We start from the raw sequence: 21,534 nt of genomic DNA, 5'->3' as shown, positions 1-21,534 counted from the left end.
GAGAAGTCATTGTTAGAAATGTTCTTTAGTATCTCTTTGGATGCATGCATGGAAATATTTAAAATATGAACTTCCATAACTCCTGAATGGAAATGTACCGATTTAAAGAAAAATACACAACAGAAAAGAAGAAAACTTAAATTAAAAATCTAATTGGTTTCTCAGTTCTGTTTTGTATTATTTAATACTAGTAGGATACCCAAATCATATTAGGGATTCAGGTTTACAAAGTCTTTTCCTAGGTGACCTTGTAGAATTGAATCTTTTGTTGTTCTTTGTGGCCAAATTGCTGTAGGAAAAGATCTGGAAGCAATTTGCTAAGGGTAGGCCTCTTCTGTGATCCTATTCTGTGAAACAGCTTGATATTATCCAGTATTCCTTCATAAGGGAAAAATAATTGAGCCACCTCTCCAGGTTTTCTAGAGTATATGATTCTAGATCATCCTATTTTTATACATTGCATTCAATATAGTTTTATTATATAGATATGCAGCTATCTTGCTATCTTTTTATCTTCAGAGGTATATGGGAGAGAATAAGAGATATGTGTATTTCTCTTTCATCTTAATAGTCAATTATTAAAATTGGACAGACCCTAGCTTCCATTCCCCTTCTCAACCATTCTTACCACCTTCCCAACCCTTAGTCCTATTTTCTTGTCTAGTCTCTAAAGGATAGTATTATGGAAGATAGAATTAACAATCTTCTTATGCTGGGTATTGTTACTCCACTCAGACTTGGGTTGGGGATATCAATTCTTTTTCTAAATTGCACAGAGTTGGGGGTAGTCAGAGTATAGGGATAGTTTCTCTGGCAGCCTGCAGAGTGTGATGTGATGTCACTATCAGCTCCTCATTGGAACTGAGGTCACTTCTCTTTGTAAAGTCCACCTCTGTTAATTGTAAAGTAATCAGAGTTGATGGTCATCTTTAGGAGCATTTCTTTCCAAAGGCCATGAGCTGGCCGCTATTGGTCAGTGACACCCTTGAAAGACAAAGACATTTATTTAAAATGCTAGCATTATTAATAAAATGACTACCTGAAATTATGTCTCTTGAATTTTTTAAACATCACATAAGCATGTATTAAGCTCCTATATGTACCAAAATCTATCCTAAACACTTTTTACAAAAATGACATTTAATCTTTCTAATAGATATGGCAGCTGGGTGTTTTTATGGTTCCTAATTAACAGTTAACCTTAGAAAGAGGTTTAGTTAACACAGGGTCACACAGCTAATTAGTCTTAGTGAATTTGAACTCAGGTCTTCCTGGCTCCAAGTTCAACTCTGTGTCCACTGTCACATAGTTGCATAGCTGACTTCTTTCTCAAAAGTACTGTATTAGTTGAGTGCTATTTCATTTGACTAATTAGTAGTTATTTCTCATTATATAAGGACATAATTTTGTTGTATAGATTTCTATTCTTTTGATTTCTTTTTTCATCTGACAATGGTTTCTTTCCTTAAAGACCAGTTATCTTCTGTTCCTGAAAGACAATTCAATTATAGTGTGGGTGTGAATAGTAAATGTTATTTATTGCACAAACATTTTAAAGAGATATACTTACTTAGATCCTCTTTACCCAAAGACCATCCCATAGAAGAAAACGCTAATGAAGGCTTTAGATTCAGAAATGATTGCTATACTGTTTGTATTTTGGAGAACAGTTTGGATTCAATTCTGATGTAATAGACCCTCACTTTGGAGAAAAATCATTTGTATATCATTTAATTATTCCAAATATTTTTAATTAACTGGACAATGAAATTGGAGGAATATTTATTTGGCTGAGAAATTTTTTTCCCTTTCAGAGAATCCATTTGTCTTTTTTTTTTTTCCTTAAGGCAGCACACAGTTATAAGTAATGTGATTTTAACTTTTTGGAAATTGAATTTCAGCTAAAATAAAGTGATGCCAATTTCACAGGGTGATCTGCTTAATTAGATTGGGAATGATCTTGGTAGCTATGATAGAGTAGTTAATCCTTTCAGGAGAAAAGTCATGTTAATTCATAAATATGCTGAGTCAGGAAAGGGTAGACTTGTAATGCCTTGGGAACTAAAGAACTTTTTGTTGAAGGGGAACCCTTGGTGGGAACTGGGGGGGGGTATAAGAGTTGCATTCTCCAATGAATGTGTAGATTCATCATATTTGCCTCTTTTTTATAGTGAAGATGGTTTGTACTGTCTCTACTATAAAATATCTGTGTTTTCTTGGTGTTAATTGTTAAGCCAGAATTAGCACATTTGAATTGTTTTAGGAAGATTAGGATAAGATACAGTAATGCTGGAGAAACTGAGGGAAGATAGAGATTAGAGAGTTTTTAATATTTTATTTGGATTTATGAGAGGGAGAGATTGTGCTGGGGGCATGTTGCCCCCAGGGCTGATGTTCAAAGCAACCAGCAGCCAATGTGAGTTCTCAATGATGTGTGTGTGTGTGTGTGTGTGTGTGTGTGTGTGTGTTTGTGTGGTGTATGTGTGTGTGTGTGTGTGTGTAGCTCCAAGTTTGGGTAATTAAACAAAGGTGGGGGGGGGCAGGCGGAGAGGGGGAGTCCAAACTCTGGTGAGCAGGACTCACCAGATTCCCGTGTTGGAAGGGGATCATCAATCTGGTTCTGACAAGTTGGGGGTAGTACCATAAATTGAAACAAATTGGGAGTTAAGGAGGTGTCTAACTAGAGCCAGGACGTCTAGACTTAGAGGATACAGACAATACCAATTAAATATCTGAGATAAGATATCTGGAATGTCAGATCTCCACAGCCCTAATTATCTCTGTTCTAATGAGCAGAAAAGGGGGGCTGCAACCAGGAAACTGAGGCAGGATAATTTAGGGAAACTGAGACAGGGCAATAGGGAGACTGAGGCATAATAATTAGGGAAACTGAGGCAGGACAATAAAAGGGAACTATGGCACAACAATACCAGATACTGAGATCCTTTCTCAAACTAAACTGCCAAACATTTCTATTCTACTACAGAGAGCACAACTCTGTTGGGCTGGCCACATTATTCAAATGCAGTCTATGTTTGCCAAAAAGATTATTTTATGGAAAACTTATACAAGATGAGAACTTATAAGATGGGCAGAAAAAGTGACACAAGGATGCTCTCAAGGTCTTTCTTAAGATCTTTAGAACTGATTGTATGACATGGGAGACACTGGAATGGGACTGCCAGCATGGTATGCCCCCATCTGAGATGGTGCTGTGCTCTATGAGCAAAGCAGAATTGAATTAGCTCAGAAGAAACGGGAGATGTGCAAAGTTAGAGAATACACCCCAAATGTTCTCAGGGATTATTTGTGTCTGACCCGTGACTGAGTATTCCAAGTTTATAATGTTCTGATCAGCCGCAGTCGAACACACAGGAGTGCAACTAACTTAGTGATGTCATTTTGATCCTCTTAAAGAAGGAAGGACATCCAACAACAACCATCACTGTAAAATAAAATGGAGCATGTTACTGAAACTTTTACAACAACAAGAACAACAAAAAAAATGTGTCAAATGTATAAGCCAAGAGAGCATAATTAATTTTTATCATAATAATTGCTAAAAACATACTGCATTTTCAGGTTTGCAGAGTGTTTTGAACACATTTAATTCACATAGATGCTGTCATTAATCTCATTATATAGAAGAATAAATATAGTGTAATGTTTGAACTTGGTTGTCTCCCAACTTGTGGTTCCAGGACTTGTGTGTGTGTGCATGCATACATTTATATAAATATAAATAATGTATTTATAAAAATATGTGTGTCTATATATATGCGTGTGTTTATATATACATACACATGTATATACATATATACACATATTTCCTATTAGCATTATTTACTATGAAAAAAGTAAATGTTTTCTCTAAGTAGTCATTCATCGCTAATTAAATAATGCCCCCTCTCATGACATTACTGCTCACTAATAAGTAGTTTAACATATGTCATTTGATTTTTGGTGAATATGCATATGTCAAATATATATGGTAGATGGAAGTAACATGTTAGTTATAAGTTGCTTGTTTTGAGTCATACTGAGAAGACAATTATTAATCTATCTATTTGTTCTGTGGAGTGTTACTTAAGGAGTGTCAGTGTAGTACAGTAGGGCTTATTTTTGTGTCATTGGGTGGCTAACTAATGCAGCAGCAATGGCTCTGGAGCTTAATCTTTAGAGAGTTGTTTGAGAATAATGAGAGGTTAAGTGATTTGACCAGAGTCAGTGAACTGGAAGGTGTCAGAGTTAGGTTTTAAATGCAGACCACTCTGACCCCTAGACTTGTCATGTAACTTGGGAATTATTATCATTGAATAATTCTTGTGGATTACTCCTTTAAGCTGCCCTTGACCCAGAATTGAGTCACTGAGTAAAGTCATTTGGGCCCTGAAAATGATCTTTCCTATAGCAGAATTTGATTGCATTTAGATTAAAGATTGGAAATTTTATTAGATTAAAAAAGTCAGTCTGGTGAAACTGATTGAATTGTTTGATGGATGGCTTTATCTAAGTTATCTGAATTCCAGCTTTTATAAGGGTTGAAACAGATCCTTTTTAACTCGTGTCATTATTTTTATGATGGGTTCTGTGGAAACCCCTAACTACATAATACAATTATAATAGTAATTTGCATTCTGCTTTAAAGTTTTCAATGTACTTTATATATGTTATTTTATTTGGTCCTCATAATAGCCCTGTGAATTAGATACTGTTATTATTTCCATTTTGCAGGTGAGGAAGCTGAGGCTGAGAGATTATGATAAAGGAGATAGGTTAAATGAATTGTGAAGATCCCTCAGCTTGACTTTGAGACAGGATTCAAACTTCCTGACTCGAGGTCCAGTATTCTATCCACTGTATCACTCAATTGCTCCTATAAAAGAGGAAAGTAGGGGATTCTGTCACCCATATTGTAGCTCCTTTTAGAGAATTCCCAGTATAAGAATGGAATGGGTGTTCCATATCAAATTTGAGTATCCTCTTTTAGTCCTACTACCTCCTGAAAAATGCTTGTAAATAATTGATTTATGTTTTAACATTTTTATTTTCTGCAGTTACATGTAAAACAACTTTTTTTTGTTTATACATGCACAGTTATTTTTTTTTTCATATTTCCATATGAATCATATTGGGAGAGAAAAATCAAAACAAAAAAGAAAAACCTGAGAAAAAACCCGAAGGAAAAAAAAGGAACATATCATGTGTTTGTTTAAAATAGTTACTTTAATTGTACAGTTTCAGGAAGCTTAGAGAAGGTCCATATTGTATCTGGGAGTTTCTCATTTCTGAAATTCTCTTTCTGTTCATTTCTGACATCTGCCTTTCCTAATTTTCTTCAAATCCCAGCTAAAGTTCCACCTTCTATAAAGTGCTTTTTGTATTCACCCTATATTTTGGTGGCCTTGCCTCTGAGATTGTTTCCAATATATCCCATATATATCTTGTTTGCACATTGCATAGTACAGCATTAGTCATTTAATAAATGCTTGTTGGCTTGAAAAGCACAAGTATTGACCCGTGGTCTTTTTTTAAAAAGATATATATTAACTATTCTTTAGTCTTTCTGAGCATTTTAATTTTGTTTTCTATTTGAGTTACATTTTAAGATATTAAGGGAAAATAGAGGCAGCATGATTTGTACAGAATCTGAAGTAAGAGAAAGTAGGTTTAATTCCTATCTTGTGCCTTTTTACCTATGTCATCTGGAAATGATTGCCTATCTCTGGTCTTCAGTTTTTTTCATTTATAAAAGGAAGGAATTGGAGTAAATGACCTCTGAAGAATCTTCAGGTTCCAGATCTCTCTCTTTCTCTGGATGTCTGTCTGTCTCTTGCCTCTACCCCCTTCTCTGATTCTCTGTCTCCTCTCCTGACTCTTCCTCCTTACCAAATCTTTGAATGTCAATATTATCATAATAATGATAATAGCATTTATATACCACCTACTATGTGTTAAGCTAGTGCCCCACTTCACAAGTTTGTCTTTTTTATCTCATTTGATAAAAACAACTGTGAGAGGTAGATGCTGTTATTATCCTCATTTTTATTGTATTATATGAGAGTGTTGGGTACCTTCTAGCTTTAATTCCTGTAAATCTATAGTTTTAAAAATACAGAGTAAGTTCAATGACTCAGACCATCAGTATAGAGAGAAACATTCTGCAGGTTTTTTCTCTATTTCAGAAATCATGATATTAAAACTGATGGTTTGGATATTTCCATTAGACCACCCACCAGGTAGCTGGATCTCATTGTTTTGTTTTCTTTTTTTGTAATCTATGTTTTCTGTGTTGTATTCTCAGGCACTTCTCACAGATGAATGGACGAAGACCTTTTAGTTAAAAGAAAAGTGACCAGTAACAAGGACCTCATGACCACCATGGAGGGAACATACTTCATCATGTGGCTGGTTACGAGTTTGGGATTGTTGGGAGTCATACAGCCATTGGCAGCAGAGGATATTCAGTGTCAAAGAGCTGAACACCCAGTTATCACCTATAAAGGTGAGGAAGAAAGCATGTGATAGTAGAAAAGTGCTATTTTTTTCTTCTTTGTAAGACATGGTTATGATTTTTAAAGAGGATATAAACAAAAATGAAAACTAATTCTCTTTCTTCTTGGAGACAATTTCAAAATCTGCTTAGATTACAAGTTCTTATCCCCTTCATCCAACAGTTATCTAGATCAGGAACCTATCATTTGTCACAATAAATGGTTCCTATTCAATAATGAGACATGACATTTTAAAAGGAAAGCCCCAGACCCTACCCTATTGAGCACCTGCTAGTTTTCTTTATTCTTTTCTTTCCTTTTATTGTATATGTCATGAGCCCTTCAATCAGAAATTTTAAAGAAGTGACACCAAAGCTAAAAATAAATTCTATTTTGATGTTTCTCAGCATGTAGCCTTATCACAAAACCAAATGCTATGTACATGTGTCACAGCAACCTAGGCCACTGGGGCAGATGCCTGTCTTTACCGACTTCAGTGATTTTCAGACAACTGCCACATGTTGGCAGCCCCCTTAAATCTGTCGTGTAAACAGCTGAGCAAGAAACTGCTTTCATGCTGTTTGGGAGCTCTTTTAGGGCACAAGTAATGATGAACAGTGATGAGGGAGAAATAAAGCACTTAGCTAAATTGACTATCTCTACAGACTTTTTTGGTTTGCATACTTTCTCCTTATTTTCATTGTTGATTTGTTGAGTCATTTTTGACTTTTTGATCCCATTTGAAGTCTTCTTGGCAAAGAAATTTCTTTGCCATTTCTTCTTCAACTTATTTTATAGATGAAGAAATTGAGGCAACTAAGGTTAAGTGACTTGCCCTGTCTTTGACTGGATTTGAAATGTTGAAGATAAGTTCTTGATTCCAAACTGAGTACTAGCTCTATTCACCCAGCTGCTACTTTCACCTCATACTTACCCCCTAATAATCATAAATTTCAAGCACAAGTGGGATTTTGCATAACTAATTACTTCTGAAATTTTGTGTTTCAAATGAAATTATAAACACATGTTTTCAAGATTTTATTCAAGTTACCTTCCTTCAGAATGCTGGCCACTTTATTTATATTTCACAATAGGAATAGGATTCACAAATGCTAATTCCTGTTTAGCAGAGTCCACTGATCAACAAAATCTAATAGCCTGTTTCATTTACAATTTACATTTCATTTACTCTCTAGTAAATTATGAATTTACTAGATATACCTTCTAGATATATCTTCTCTAGATATACCTGCATTCCTGGATGGTTATTCTGTATTGTTCACTGGCTGCTAAAACATTGTGACACATGATGTATTTACACTTGTTTCTATCCACGTCTTCCCTTCATGTTAGTTATAACAAAAAGGAAAAAAAAAAGTAGTGACCCTTCCCAGCAAGCTTACTGAGAATCATAGCCATGTTCAAAATTAGTTTTAAATGTTTAATACCTACTTGAGAAAATGATGTCATATTTTGCCTTTGTTTATTGATTAAAGTTTACCCAGCATGTTAGCTAGTTTACCTAGCATGTTAGCTATTTAAAGAGAGATCAGGTTATAGAGAGGAGGTTATTAGGAGATAATTTTCAATGATTTACTTTAGAAAAATAACAACAAACTTATATTATTAGTTCTGAACTTACAATTATTATTCTTACAAAAATTTTGAGAACTTTAAAAAGTACTTCTCATTTTGTAGTTCCTCCCACTTGCTTTTTTTTTTAACCTAACGGATTTTATATACCTTAATACACCCTGTCATTATCTTGTATTTCTCAACATTATTAGGAATGATGTAAAACTTGCCAGAGTTCTTATAAATTCTCTCAGCAAGGTTTTAGGCCAGGAATTATGCCTGAAGCAATTTTTGGTGACCTTCTACCACTCTAGTACTATATTTGTCTTTCTTATTTTCTTTTCTTTTTTTTTCACCCATTTCCTTTTGCTCTTACTTTATCTCTCCATTCATTTCTTCTCCTTGCCTAGATGTCATACTTTCAATGGCTACTGAAAGTATTACTTTTTACCTTTTGTACCACTAAGAAGCTAAGTTAAAACGCAAAGCAACAGAAAACCAGAATGTAGAAGGGGAGGTTTGGTTTCACTTCCCCACCAAAGTCTGTAGATTGAAATCAAAGTTAATCAATTGATAATAAGAGATAATAAAGTATTACTGTGTTTATAAAGACAACAATCTACACACCATTATTTCATTATCTAGTGTATTATCTCTAATAGGACTGATAAAGAAACAGTTGCATTAGCTTTATGCTCTCTTTATCCCACTAAACAGTTATTCTAAATTCTCACTCTTCTCACTTTTCCCAATGATGTTAAACATATTTGTGGGAGACTAAGCTTCAAGGTTGAAAGGCTGGGAAGGATGCTATTTTGCAGCTACTGTTCCTTCTTCCCATGTCATAACAATAGAAACTTTTGTTTTGAATTAATTGTGTCTACTGGCTGACAATTAAGGGCAAACTCCCTAGTGAGAGGGTGGATGGATTTGTGAATTATAATTTCATTTTTCTGAACCCTACCCCTGCCTTCCACCTTCCTAATAGTTTCCACCCTCCTCACCCCACTGTTTTTTTACTTTTTTAACTTAAAAAATTGATGACTGAATTCTGTCCAAATAATTTTTCAGAATTTAAAAATAGTGAAATAAAGATTTATGAGTTAATGTACCTGTTAGAGAATAACAAACCTAAAAACATCTATTCATTGTTCAGTTGATGAATTCATTCTCAATTCCTTGTTTTGGAAAAAAAAAAAAACAACATCACAACCATTTTATGTCCTTATTGATTCTTGAAAGATGAAAGGACAGAGAATCCTCATGTCAATAAACATGTTTTTTTTTTTTAAATAAAAAAGATTGATGACTCTGAGCCAAGAGTGATTTATTGAGTTTTTTAAAAAGGATTATCAATACTTTTTTTAAGTATTATTCTTCAATTTTGATATTACTACAATGAAATAATATTCACAATAGACAGGAATGCTTTTTGTAATATTTAAATGCATATTTTGGTGAGTAAGGCATACATCATGTTTTCAAAGTTAAATTGAGATATTTTATAAATCAAGTGCTCGGATCTCCTTACATATGGTATTAAAATGTCCTTTTTGAATTCCTTTCTTAAAATAATTGTTGGAAATAATGATTTAATTTAGCTATCAATATTCCACTGTTTTCTTTTATTTGCTTTACAAAAGCCTTTTACAATCCAAATATGAATTATTTAGTTAATCCTGAGGAATCCTGTCTTCAAAGAAATAAATACCATTACCTTTATTTTATATATGAAGAAAACAACCACAACAGATTTTATCCTATTTTAGAGCCAAAATTAAGTCTGTAAAGGACTGAAATGCATTAGGTTACATTTTTTTCCTGAATATATTTCCTAAATTCTTGATTTTTGTTCTGATGAAAACAGATAGCAATAATCAGGATTACATTTTATATTCGTAAATTAGGCCAGTTTTAGCAGGCCATGCAGGCCACTTGACTTAAATTGCTCTTCTTTCTTTTTAAAAAACAGAAACAATCCAGGTTTCTTAATTTTACCTAGATTACCTACTCATCTAATCAACATTTCTCAAATGTTCTTTGAGAATCATTATTTTTATTCTGTGGAAGGACAAAAGAAAGAACATAGACATATTTTGGGAGTAAGAATTCTATGGATTTTTTTTTTTTCTTTTTAATTTCCTTCAGTTGAAGTTCTCTAAACCTTAATCCATTCTGGTTCAAAATACACATATGACTGAACTCACAATGGGCTTTCTCCTCACCAAAAGGTATCTTTATTTAAGAGATGAGATTATATAGCACAAATAGGTAAAACAGACAGTAGGAGAGGTAAATATGAAATAGATTTGGGAGAGCAATAGAATTAACAAGGAAAAGGATTTGAAAGAAGCCCTTAAAGGAATATGCCATGAGGTGTGAATATGCCATTGACTGGCAAGCTAAATCCATGGAGGAATTTAGCAGATTAACCAGAGTTAGCTGTAGTAAGGAGAAAGATGCTCCGAAGGAAAGAGTACTTAATATGGGGCTTAGTCCTAAAAAGGAGAAAGCAAGTACCAGGAAGGAGCTTGATAGATGAGAGGGAGGGAACGAGGAAGAGTCAGGTAGAATACACCTGATTGACCAGGTCTCAGACCTGTCTAAAGATATGCTAATAAAGATCTCAAAGGTGGTTTAAATATGCTCAGAAGTTGGAGGGATAGATAATGGAGGCCGATTCTATACAAACTGGATAGTCTGGGACTTGGATAGGTCTGATATGGGGTTTTGCCTGATATGGGCAGATAATAAACTTGTTTCAAAGTTCACATCAATTATAATAATAATAATTATTTTTTATTTTTATAATCAACAGCTAAATTTATCATCCATCCATAACAATATGATGTAATACTAAACTAAAAGGAACATATTTTTTTTAGAGCTAGATATTATAAAATAGTAGTGAAGTTAGATGACTATTTCTATGTCAAAAAATACTTTTGGCAAGCATACTTAAATGGATTCTATAAACCTCCATTAAATACATTTAATAAAGTGAGAACTTGCTGCTTTGAATGGATAACAAGATTCAAAACAATAACAAAAAGAGCTCTCGAGTTGTCATGGTAATATAGAGATTAAAAGCTTCATTCTTCTATAAACTACTTATCATCCCCCATATTACGTCTGTCATTTATATCTGACTTAAGTTTAAAATATATGTTTCAGTTAATGCTACAGTTTATACACCACTGCTATTGTTATTTGCCACCCTGGAATTGCTCTTATGGCAGAGTTTCCCAATCTTAGGTTCATGCTTTATACTTTTTTTCCCTCTTTCTTCAGTACATTCTAAGCTTTCTCCCCTCTAACTTTGTTCACATTGCTCTAAATACCTGGAATAAATTCATAGGAGGACTTAAAGAAAACAGGAATATTATAAGCATCCCATTAAGAGATTCTCATGCTATTTTCAGATATATTTTTCAAGGTCTCACTAGTATCACAAAGTAAAGTAAGGAATAATTCTTCTCTAGCTACTTTGATATCAGAATACAGTTATTTGATATTTCTAAGTCTCCTGCTTTTGCCTCCTCCATCCTCACAATAGAAGGAAATGGCGAATACATATAGATATTTAAATGCACTATACATATATGTATAGATGTCAGCTAGGTGGCACAATGGAAAAAGTGCTGGACCTGGAGTCAAGAAGAACTGAGTTCAGATTCAATTTAGGTGCTTATTAGTAGTGTGATCCTAGGCAATTCACCTAATCTCTTTCTGCCTTATTTGTAGAATGGGTATGATAAGAGCAGTTCATTATATGCATTTATATAAGGAATACATGAAATAACATTTTGTAATGCAATTTGCAAATTTCAGTATGTTAGATAAATGCTAGCTATTTTTATTATCATCACTTTTATTATTACTATTATTCATGCATTATACCTGCTAGGCTGTACCAGTTTTCCATAAGGTTGCTGATAGATTGCACTGGGGAGAGACTTGAGGCAAGCAGAACCTTCAGAAAGCTATCAGAATAGCCCAGACATGAGGTGATAAGGCTTTGTACTAGAGGAATGGCAGTGTCAGAGGAGAGAAGGGAGTGTATACAAGAGATATTGCAAAGGTGAACTAGGCAGACCTTGGCAAGAGATTAGAAATGGGAAATAAGAAATGGTGAGCAGTCCAGAATGACGCATAGGTTATGAACCTGAAGGACTGGAAGGATGTTGTTACCTTCTAAAGTGAGGTACTCATGGGAGTGGATATTCCAGAGATAGATGAACATGGTACCCAATAACAATTTCTCAGCAAAGCAAAAGCCATGGTACTATATAAAGATAAAAAGGGAAGAAAACAAGGAACATTTAGAGGCTGTGGTGTTCAATAATCTTATCTTATTATAGAAGAAAAATGCTTCATAGAATCTCAAATTATATTTCTGGATCAAATAAAGAAAAAAAAAAAGGATTTTCTTTAATTTAGGAACTGGTTTCACTTTTTTTTTTTTTTTTTACCTTTACTTAATTTGATTGCTTCAAAAAATAGATTAGATCCAGATCCTTCTTTATTCTTAACACCTGCTTCTTTCTACTTAAAAAAAAAAAAAAAAAGAAAAAGAAATGAAGGCAGTATCTATTACGATTATGGGCCAAACTATGCAGTGAAATTTTGACATTTTCTTTATGTTCAACAACCATTTAACTAGAATTAGTTTCCTGTGTTTCATTTTTGTGTGTGACTTTGTATACATTTCTTTGTATTTGTTCCAGAAGTTAGGGACAGTTTCTAATAGAGTATTCCATGTGTAAGGAATGTCCAATGAATGTTGACTGAATATCTGTTAAAAGCCTGTGCAATGAGTTCTTAGCATTAGTTGAAATCTAATAGACTCACGTTTCAGTATCTATTATCAGTGTAGTGAAAAGGACACTGACTCCCTGGAGATGACTTGGGTTTGAAATGTGCCTCTTCTGCTTACTGTCTATGGAGGTTTGGGCAAATCACTTAAGTTTAAGTCTTCATTGGTATAAGGAGGGGATCGGATGAAATGTGCAGTGGTAATGGTATCTTTGTGTGGGCTGAGTTGGTTTCCTCTTAAGGAAGAAAAGGAGTCATTCTTATAATTATTTTTGGTTTGGGTTCCTTGTTTCTTGAGGCATAAAAAGTCCCAGTTTGGAGTTGGTGGGGGGAGCTTTAGTACTCAAGGATTTAGGAAACCTTTTGCTTTGATTATTATAAAAGGCAAAAGAGGGTACTTTTAATGTTCAAAGAATTGTTTTTATGCATTGTCTATCTATAAGTATCTTTTTGCAGTCTAATACTGCTCCTGAATTAAACTGGCTAATGCTAGATCCAGCAGAGACTCAGATGATCTCAGAGATTAGTTCCAACATTCTGTGATATTATGATCTTATATTGCAATGTGAAGCATGAATACCTTCCATGAGATCTGTGATAAGAGCTATTCCAGATTCTATTTGACTACTTCCCATGACTCTCTATTAAAGTAATGCATTATATTTTAAATCAGTTCTATTTTTTAGAAATTATTTGCTTGTCCTGAGCAGAAACACAGACTAAAGTGAAGTTTTAATATATTACTGTAACATTTTTTAAAAATTAAAATCCAGAAAAAACGTTTTGTTACTGATATTTACTCTTTAACAAACCATGCATAATATTGACACACTTCTAAGAAATAACCTATCTTTTTGTCCTTTTTGTCTCCCACAGAAGAAAAGCTAATACTCTGGAATTCTAAAAGTGATTCACCCATTACTTTGTCTTCTCCCCCCCTCCCTCCGCATCCCCTCCCTCCCCATATAATCTTCTCTAGCTTTTAGATGCGTGTGGTTTCAAATTCTGACTCTTCAACTTTCTTGCAGTCTGAGCCTTGGAAAGTCTCTTAACTTCTGCCTCAGTTTCCTCATTTGTAAAATGGGGATAATATGTTGTTGTAAGGCTCTAATCAAACAGTATATAAAGTACTTGTAAAGCTGCAAAATACTATAGAAGTATCAGATATTATTACTATTCTCATTTTTGATGGAGTTCAAGTGGAAATAGTTTTGGGACAAACTGGCTTTATCTTATTATTCTTTTAGAATGAATGTTCAATGAATTATTACACAAATTAAAATAAAAAACAACTTTTTTTCTGTGGTTCAGTAAACTTGTGAGCATATAAGTCCACCCTTGATAGGTATTTGGAAAACATCATCTTTGAAACTTCAGTAGTACAACAGGGATAGGAAAGACAATACTTATCCTGATTATATTATATTGTGAGACTCGGGCCTCCAGACCAATTCATGCTGTCTCTACCCAGCTATAACTTCCATATCTTCTTTACAGATAACATGGCTCTGTGTAACTTTGAACCCCTCAGTTTTGATAGGTCATTTTTTGCTATATCTTGCCAAAGTCTAAAATTAAACTGAGCCATTTAAACTGTGCATTGTTTCTGTGGTTCCCTACTCCCCCAGGTCCAACCTCCTTTTTCTCCTCCTTAACTTTTTATGTTTTGTTTTCTCATATTAGATTGTAAAATTCTGGAGGCCAGAAAAAGTTTTGATTACTTGTATTTACAAGTCCAACATTCAATACAATAATGCCTGAAACGCATTGTTTTTTTTTTTTTAAATAAACACTTTGTTCATTTGTTTATTCATTTACTTATTTATTTATGGATGCTTTTCCTACATGATTTTTAATCATGCCTCAGTATTTTGAAGAGTCTTTGTTCCATATAGCTTGGAACTTCTCCTAGTATGCTTGATTTTTTTTTCTTTCTTTTTTTTCTTTTTTCTTCTTCCCTTCTCTCCTATGCCTCCTTTCCAAGGAGAGGGGGACTCTGGGTCCTTAAATAATTTGCTAGCAGAACAACTAGTTCTAGTTGGTCCTTCAGAACTTGAATGACTTTAAGTATGGGCTTCAAGTAGACTCTGTTTCCCATTTGAGGGCTAATCTAGCTAAGTGTGGAGATACTCAATGAAATGTTTATGAAGTACCTATTTCTTTCTAGGAGAAAAGAGATGGTGCAGTGGATATACTACAGGACCCAGAATCTGGAAGAGCTGATTTTGATTTTTATTTCAGACATTTAAAAGCTGAGTGACCCGAGGGTAATCATTTAATGTTTCTGTGCTTCAGTTTCTTTATCTGTGAAAATGGGGATAATAATTAAATTCTATTTCACAGGATTGTTGTGAGAATCAGATGAGTTAGCACGTGAAGGTACTTTTAAAAAACCTTAAAATACTATATAAATGGTGATTTTGATAATGATGGCAACAATGATGACATTTGTAGCCCCTGACAACTGCCTGATAAGGCAAAGTCTGTGAAGTCACGGATTCTGGAAGTATTTAAATCATATATGATTTCATAGCAGACAAAATCAAAAGAGATCTTTGTAGACTATGATTGCTGTTGTGACAGAGAGTGGGATTTTGCCATTCTTTATGAATGACAACTTATCTTCCTGAAATGAACACATTTGATTTTCTGAAATGTCAGACTGACTTGTAAAATGAAATACACACCTACCTTCTCAAGAAACATGTACTGCAAATTCTATCTTCCCATCCTTTTCTTCTCATTTCACTTATTTTCTGATAACTTCTCAGTGGGTTTTAATATGTTATTTCCAATTTCTAAGCTTTTAAAGTGATGTGTCAAAGGCCACACTACGAAAGTTCCAAGGCTTCTTTAGGTTTTATAATATGAGAACATGAACAACTTCTCACTTATAACTCCAATTCTCTATAAATAACTAGATGAGACACATGGTACCTGAAAGGATGGTGGAAACATTTCTTTTCTGTCCAGTTGACACATTCTGGGCTGAAGTAGAAGAAGGAGTGAAAGTATTATTGATATTATTTCTACTGAAACAAATTCTTTAGCTTTTTCAGGTGGCTATGGGAAATTGCATGGCTTATTGCTTAATTTAAGTCATCTTTTGAAAGCTCTTGAGGGCAGTGTTTGAAATTTAGAAGCACAATGGGAAAGATAGAATTCAAACATATGGAAACAATGTATTTATATAAGCTTGTGCTAAAATAGTGTAAAATTTGACTTGTACAAGAGTGAAAGAGTAGGTATTAGTATTCTTTCCCTGGCAATAATTTATCAGATTTTGCAGTGTTTGTTTGTTTATTGTCTGTCCTATATCAGAATTTTTTATTTGCTTCACTAAAGTGCACTCAGAGCCTGGAGAATGACTGCCCCCAGCCCCCTCTACACACACAACCCCCCATCCCCAGCTCCCAGCTCCTTGTTTTAAACTGCCAAAAGACTCCATGCAATCCACTCCACCCAACCTTGTCTCCTGGCTGCCTCTGTATCTCCCGGCTTTTCTGGACACTGGAGATTTATTATTATTTTTTTCTGCAATCCCCACTGCCTGTATTAAATATTATTTTTGCTGCAGCTGACTTTCCAGGTCTGTATCTCTTGGCAAAAGAAACATGACTTTTGCTTAGAAAAAGTCCACTAGGGTAATTTTCAGTTCATGACAAGTTGTATAAATCCCAAAGGGCTCCATTCCTTTTACCTAGATATTTATGTGAAGGCCCAATTGATATCACCAAAAATTTCACACAGCAAGTGAGGGAAGAATATCTCCCAAAGGATTTGTAATTCTGTTGTCCAGCATTGGTTATTTCCATTGCTGCAATCCTAGCAATAACATTTACTGGTGCCAGAGATACTCTTGAAACAATCCAACAGTTTGACCTTAGAACTTTCTTGATTCCCAGCAATTTACTCTTGACCTATTCCTGTTCTACCACATAATTCAGGTCTCTCTTTTCTACTGCGGTAGGTGGGGGTAGCAGACATAGCTATTTTAAGTGCAGATCCAGCAAATTATAGCAACTGCTTCACTGCTCTGCTTGTTTTTATCATCTGTAGACCATTAACAGACCAGTGTGCATGGATCCTTAGAGAAATTGTCTTCAGATAGAGTGAAACTTAAGAGATTATATCAGCACTGAGCAATAATTTTTGGTAAAGGAAGTATTTGTGCAGAAACTAGATGGGCTTATTGCTCTTAATATTTTTTTTTCTTTTATTTTGGCTGTGCTCTGAAAACAGTTGCCCTTCTCATAGAGTCTTTATAAACAGAACATCATCATAAAGAAAATAAACTGGTTATACCTTCTGTGAAAGAATTCTGGCCTGAAATTGATATTTTGCAAAGCTATTTATTGTGTTTTATAGAGCAACATCTAATGAAAGGAAAAAATATATAATTTCAAAAATATCATAAAGATATAAGTTATCTTATCTATTTAGATATTCATTCATTGAAAGTATTAGATACTTTCTATATCCAAGGCACTTAGCTAGGCTCTGAAATATTAAGCCCATCTGTTTATTCTTTTCAATTTTCTAGACAAGATTCAGTCTTAACCCCAGCTTCCCTAACCACTGCACACCCTCAGATTTAATGTTTATCCAAAGAGAAAGTATGTGCTAACCCTAGAGAATATGACTTTTCTGGTTGTACCAAAATAAGCACTTTGAGAGCTAGATTAACTTCATACATTTTTAGGTTTGTTTTTATTTTTCTCTTGCTACTTGTAGACTTGACAAGGTTTCCTGACTTAGGACAAGTGCTTCAACATTCTATTTAGAAAATACATGTATAAAATAAAGTACAAGGAATTAGAAATACATTTTTCCTTTCTTGATTTAAAAATATCAGTTTCATTTTGATGAAAAGGACTGGAACATAATTCAAAATAAACCTTTGAATGTTCATTCAGGAGTTCCCATAGGTACTAAATAATTAGTATTTGTAGTGTTTTTTGTTTTTTTTGTTTTTTTTTGGTGTTATTGGTCTGAACTTGTGACCTGAGATTTCACCTAATCCTGGTACAGAATTCCTTATCCCAAGCACATCAGCATCTGTTCTATTTTTTCTGGTTTTATAATTTTGCTTAAGTCACAAGGAGTTAAATGGCATGCAGGATCATACATCTAATATATATTAGAAGTAAAACTTTAATTTAGGTCTTTCTAACACAAGTTCTCTATCTGCTATGCCAGGCAGTCTTTCTTATTTAAAAAGTTTTAAAAAAACTATTTGTGGAAACAGAGGGAAAGGAGAAATTCAATGAATTAGACACCCACTAAGCATCCTGATACCATTTTCTTTTCTTTTTTTTTTTTCCTGAGATAATTGGGGTTAAGTGACTTGCCCAGCTAGGAAGTATTAAGTGTCTGAGATTAGATTTGAACTCAGGTCCTCTTGACTTCAGGGCTGGTGCTCTATCCATTACGCCACCTATTTGTGCCACTGACATAGTTTTCACAGATGTCTTAGATGATTTGTTTAACATTTTAAATCATTCTTGTTCCCAAGTAGTTGTTCATGTTTTAGTACTCTAATGCTTACAAAATGTTCTCTTTACAATAATTCTATTTTTGGGAGGAGACAGGTTGGTGATACAGTAGATAGTAGCATGCAGGATTGGTATCAGGAATCCTACTCTTGCTGAATTAAAATCTGACCTTAAACACTTACTAGCTATGTGATACTGGGCAAATCACTTAGTCCTATTTGCCTCTGTTCTTCATCTATAAAATGAGCTGGAGAAGGAAATGGCAAATCAGGTCAGTATCTTTGCCAAGAAAACTCCAAATAAACTCATAAAGAACTGGATGTGACTGAAACAACTGAACAACCATAAAAGAAACCTAGCAGACAAAATAGTATTCAAGTGAAATTTAGTTACAGACATATGTTTAAGTTTCAGGTATTTTAGCCTCTATTTGTGATTCTTTTTTTATCAAATAGTCCTTTGAATTATCTTAACTTTTCTCTGTATTTAGGAAAATATCTTCTTAGTTCTTAAGAAAGACCTCCCATTTTTTTTTTTCCTGAACAGTATTTAAATTGTGGAGTTTACTTCAGTTTACAGTGAAGATTATTTGAGTCCCCATTCTCTGGACACAGAGTTCTCACTGAAGGAGCTAGCAAGTATTCTGGATAATACTTTTATACATAATTTTCTATTCTATATCTTACCAGAGACTGTGTGTACCTTTAGTTTCTGTTAGTCCCTATGATGATGTTAACTTTTTGATTGCTACCAGACAATTCCAAATGAGAAGTAATGACCTTTTTCAGAGGTGAATGGCTATTCATCTGGCAACTCATTATTTGAACCAACCCATGAATTGTTAGACTGTTTCAGAAGAACACTTTCAATGTTGACAGGCCTCAACATCATCTCAGCTGAAGAGTGACATTTTCAATTTTAAAGTTTACCCTGGCATTAAAAACTAAACCAAAACAAAATACACACACACACACACACACACACACACACACACGTATATAATTTTAGGTTCCCATAAGGTGAACATGCCAGAAATCCTAAAAATTGAGTTCCTGACATTGGGAGAAATAATCTTTAAAGTCAAATAACTGAATTTCAAACAAATGCACATATATATGCCACTTTTTTGTCACTATCTTCAGATTAAAACATATTTCTTTTGAATATTTGTCTTGTTGCCCTTAGAGATCAGGTTTTGTTTTGTTCTTATTTTACTTAAAGAAAGGGAATGATTGAATAGTAGAATGTTAACCTTGATACTCTATTGACAAATGAGAGAGAGAGAGAGAGAGAGAGAGAGAGAGAGAGAGAGAGAGAGAGAATGTTGTAAAGTTTCTCTGTTTCTTAATAGTCACAGTTGGTAAATAAAGTTGTTGCAGAATTGCTGTCTCCATACTGACCACCTGATTTGGCAAAATATCCAGGCAATTTGACAATAGCCATAAATTGCTACAGCCATCCGTTGAAAATTATATGAAGATTTAAGATCTGATTTGGTGATTAATTCACTCATTCAATAAAGTCTTTTCCCTTACATTTCCCTTAAATTTAGTCAACAAAAATTTATTATGCTGTTCAGAATATTGTTCAGATCTTGAAAACCTTAAAAAAAATTAGATATGATACAGTCTGTCTAAATGAAACTTACAGGTTAGAAGAGAGACTTCTCACAAGTCTTATCTGTGTACATTTCATTTATTCCTAAATTGAGGGACTATTCATTTTGAGCGTGTCACAAGTAATTGTAGCTCCATTATGACTTCTGGATGTGACAGACAGTCCATAAATCTCCTAGGAATGAGTTCATGGAAAGATCTTTCTTTTCCTGGAGGAACTTCTTTTAGTCTGATCAGGTTAAAGATAAAGAATTTCCTTCCATTGTACTTTAAATTGGCTTGGGTGTCTCTCTGGTGAACTCAATTTAGGGAATAGGACAAAGCAGAATATGAGCTATATCTCATTAATTAAACAAGATCTTGAAATAGTTTTGTTAGGAGTTCTCTAGAACTTCCATAAGCAACACATTTTCTCATAGTGTTGGTTTCCTTTATGATATCAGACTTTGGCAAGGTATTTTCTTTCTTTTTGTTCTTAGAATTTGTGAAGACAACATCAAATTCTTTTATGCCAAATCATCTTTTGTGTAGTAGTAGTTTTTATATTTTAGGAAGAACATGAATAAAAATACCAACAAAATAAAAAGATTAACCTTCACTTCAGCACTGTGTAATTGACAGAAACATTTCTGAATATGTATTTCCTAGTGGACAATACAATAGTAGTATATTTAGCTAAATATAAATAACTTGACTTTTTTCCCCCATTTGAAAAAAGAGTACCAGATTTATTGTTATTGTTTTGTTATTTTTCTGAATTAAAAAAAAAAGCACAGTATATGACTTTTAAGAGCTCTAAAGCCATTTTAAACATTGTTTTAACAGGTCTAGTATTAGAATTACAATTGTGAAAAGTCACTTATAAGGAGGGTTAATGATAAAATTAAATGAGGTTTTTAATGGCTTGCTGACAGTAATAATTGATGAGATGAAGGTTGACCAGAATACATGACCTTTAGGTAGAAAATAGACTAGAGAAGAAAGCTAATAATATTAGAAAGGAACTTTTTTTCCCCTGACACATTCTATATCTTACTTTATTTCCTTAGTATGTGAGATATTTAATTTCTACAGAATACTGCTTGGAACATATCAATTTCTTGTTTAATAATATCAGAAATGTTAAAATCTAATTAGGAAAGGGCAAAAAGCAAGTTAAAAAAAAAGAGAGAGAATCTCCAATACAATGCAATATGCTACAAAGTATAAAACAAGTTTTTTTTTTTTAATCTGATGAGCTACTTGTAATCTTAACTATCATAAGATATTTCTTAGCAATATGAATCTATGCTCTATCTAAGGATATACTTTACTCACTGTATTTCTTTAAGAACAAAGTAAAAACAAAGACAGAGATGGGTCTGAGATGAAGGGGTGGAGATTAGGGGAGGGAGAGAGGAATTGAAAACATCCTGGTTTTAATGTTTTACACCATTCTATTACTATTACTTTCCAGCACTCCAAATGTATTCCTGAGGCTATAAAAATTGTTTTTGTTTGATTAAACAGAAGTCTCTTTGAACTAAGTGGGAGTTCTTC

At 33.8% G+C, this 21,534-nt stretch overlaps 1 protein-coding gene across 3 annotated transcripts in view; it reads left to right on the top strand.

Moving 5' to 3' along the window:
• The window catches only part of SEMA5A (semaphorin 5A), a 600,495-nt gene that overhangs the window by 164,311 nt on the left and 414,650 nt on the right, over positions 1 to 21,534 (top strand). For all 3 annotated transcript variants that reach the window (XM_031946119.1, XM_031946120.1, XM_031946118.1), the window contains exon 3: positions 6,305 to 6,505. In XM_031946119.1, coding sequence (XP_031801979.1) covers positions 6,322 to 6,505 — 184 coding nt within the window. In that variant the 5' untranslated portion in view covers positions 6,305 to 6,321. The remainder of the gene's footprint in view (positions 1 to 6,304; positions 6,506 to 21,534) is intronic.

The sequence above is a fragment of the Sarcophilus harrisii genome, chromosome 1, assembly GCF_902635505.1.
Source record: "Sarcophilus harrisii chromosome 1, mSarHar1.11, whole genome shotgun sequence".
Classification (NCBI taxonomy): Eukaryota; Metazoa; Chordata; class Mammalia; order Dasyuromorphia; family Dasyuridae; genus Sarcophilus; species Sarcophilus harrisii.
The sequence above is the reverse complement of the archived record's forward strand: the minus strand, read 5'-3'. Positions and strand labels throughout refer to the sequence as shown.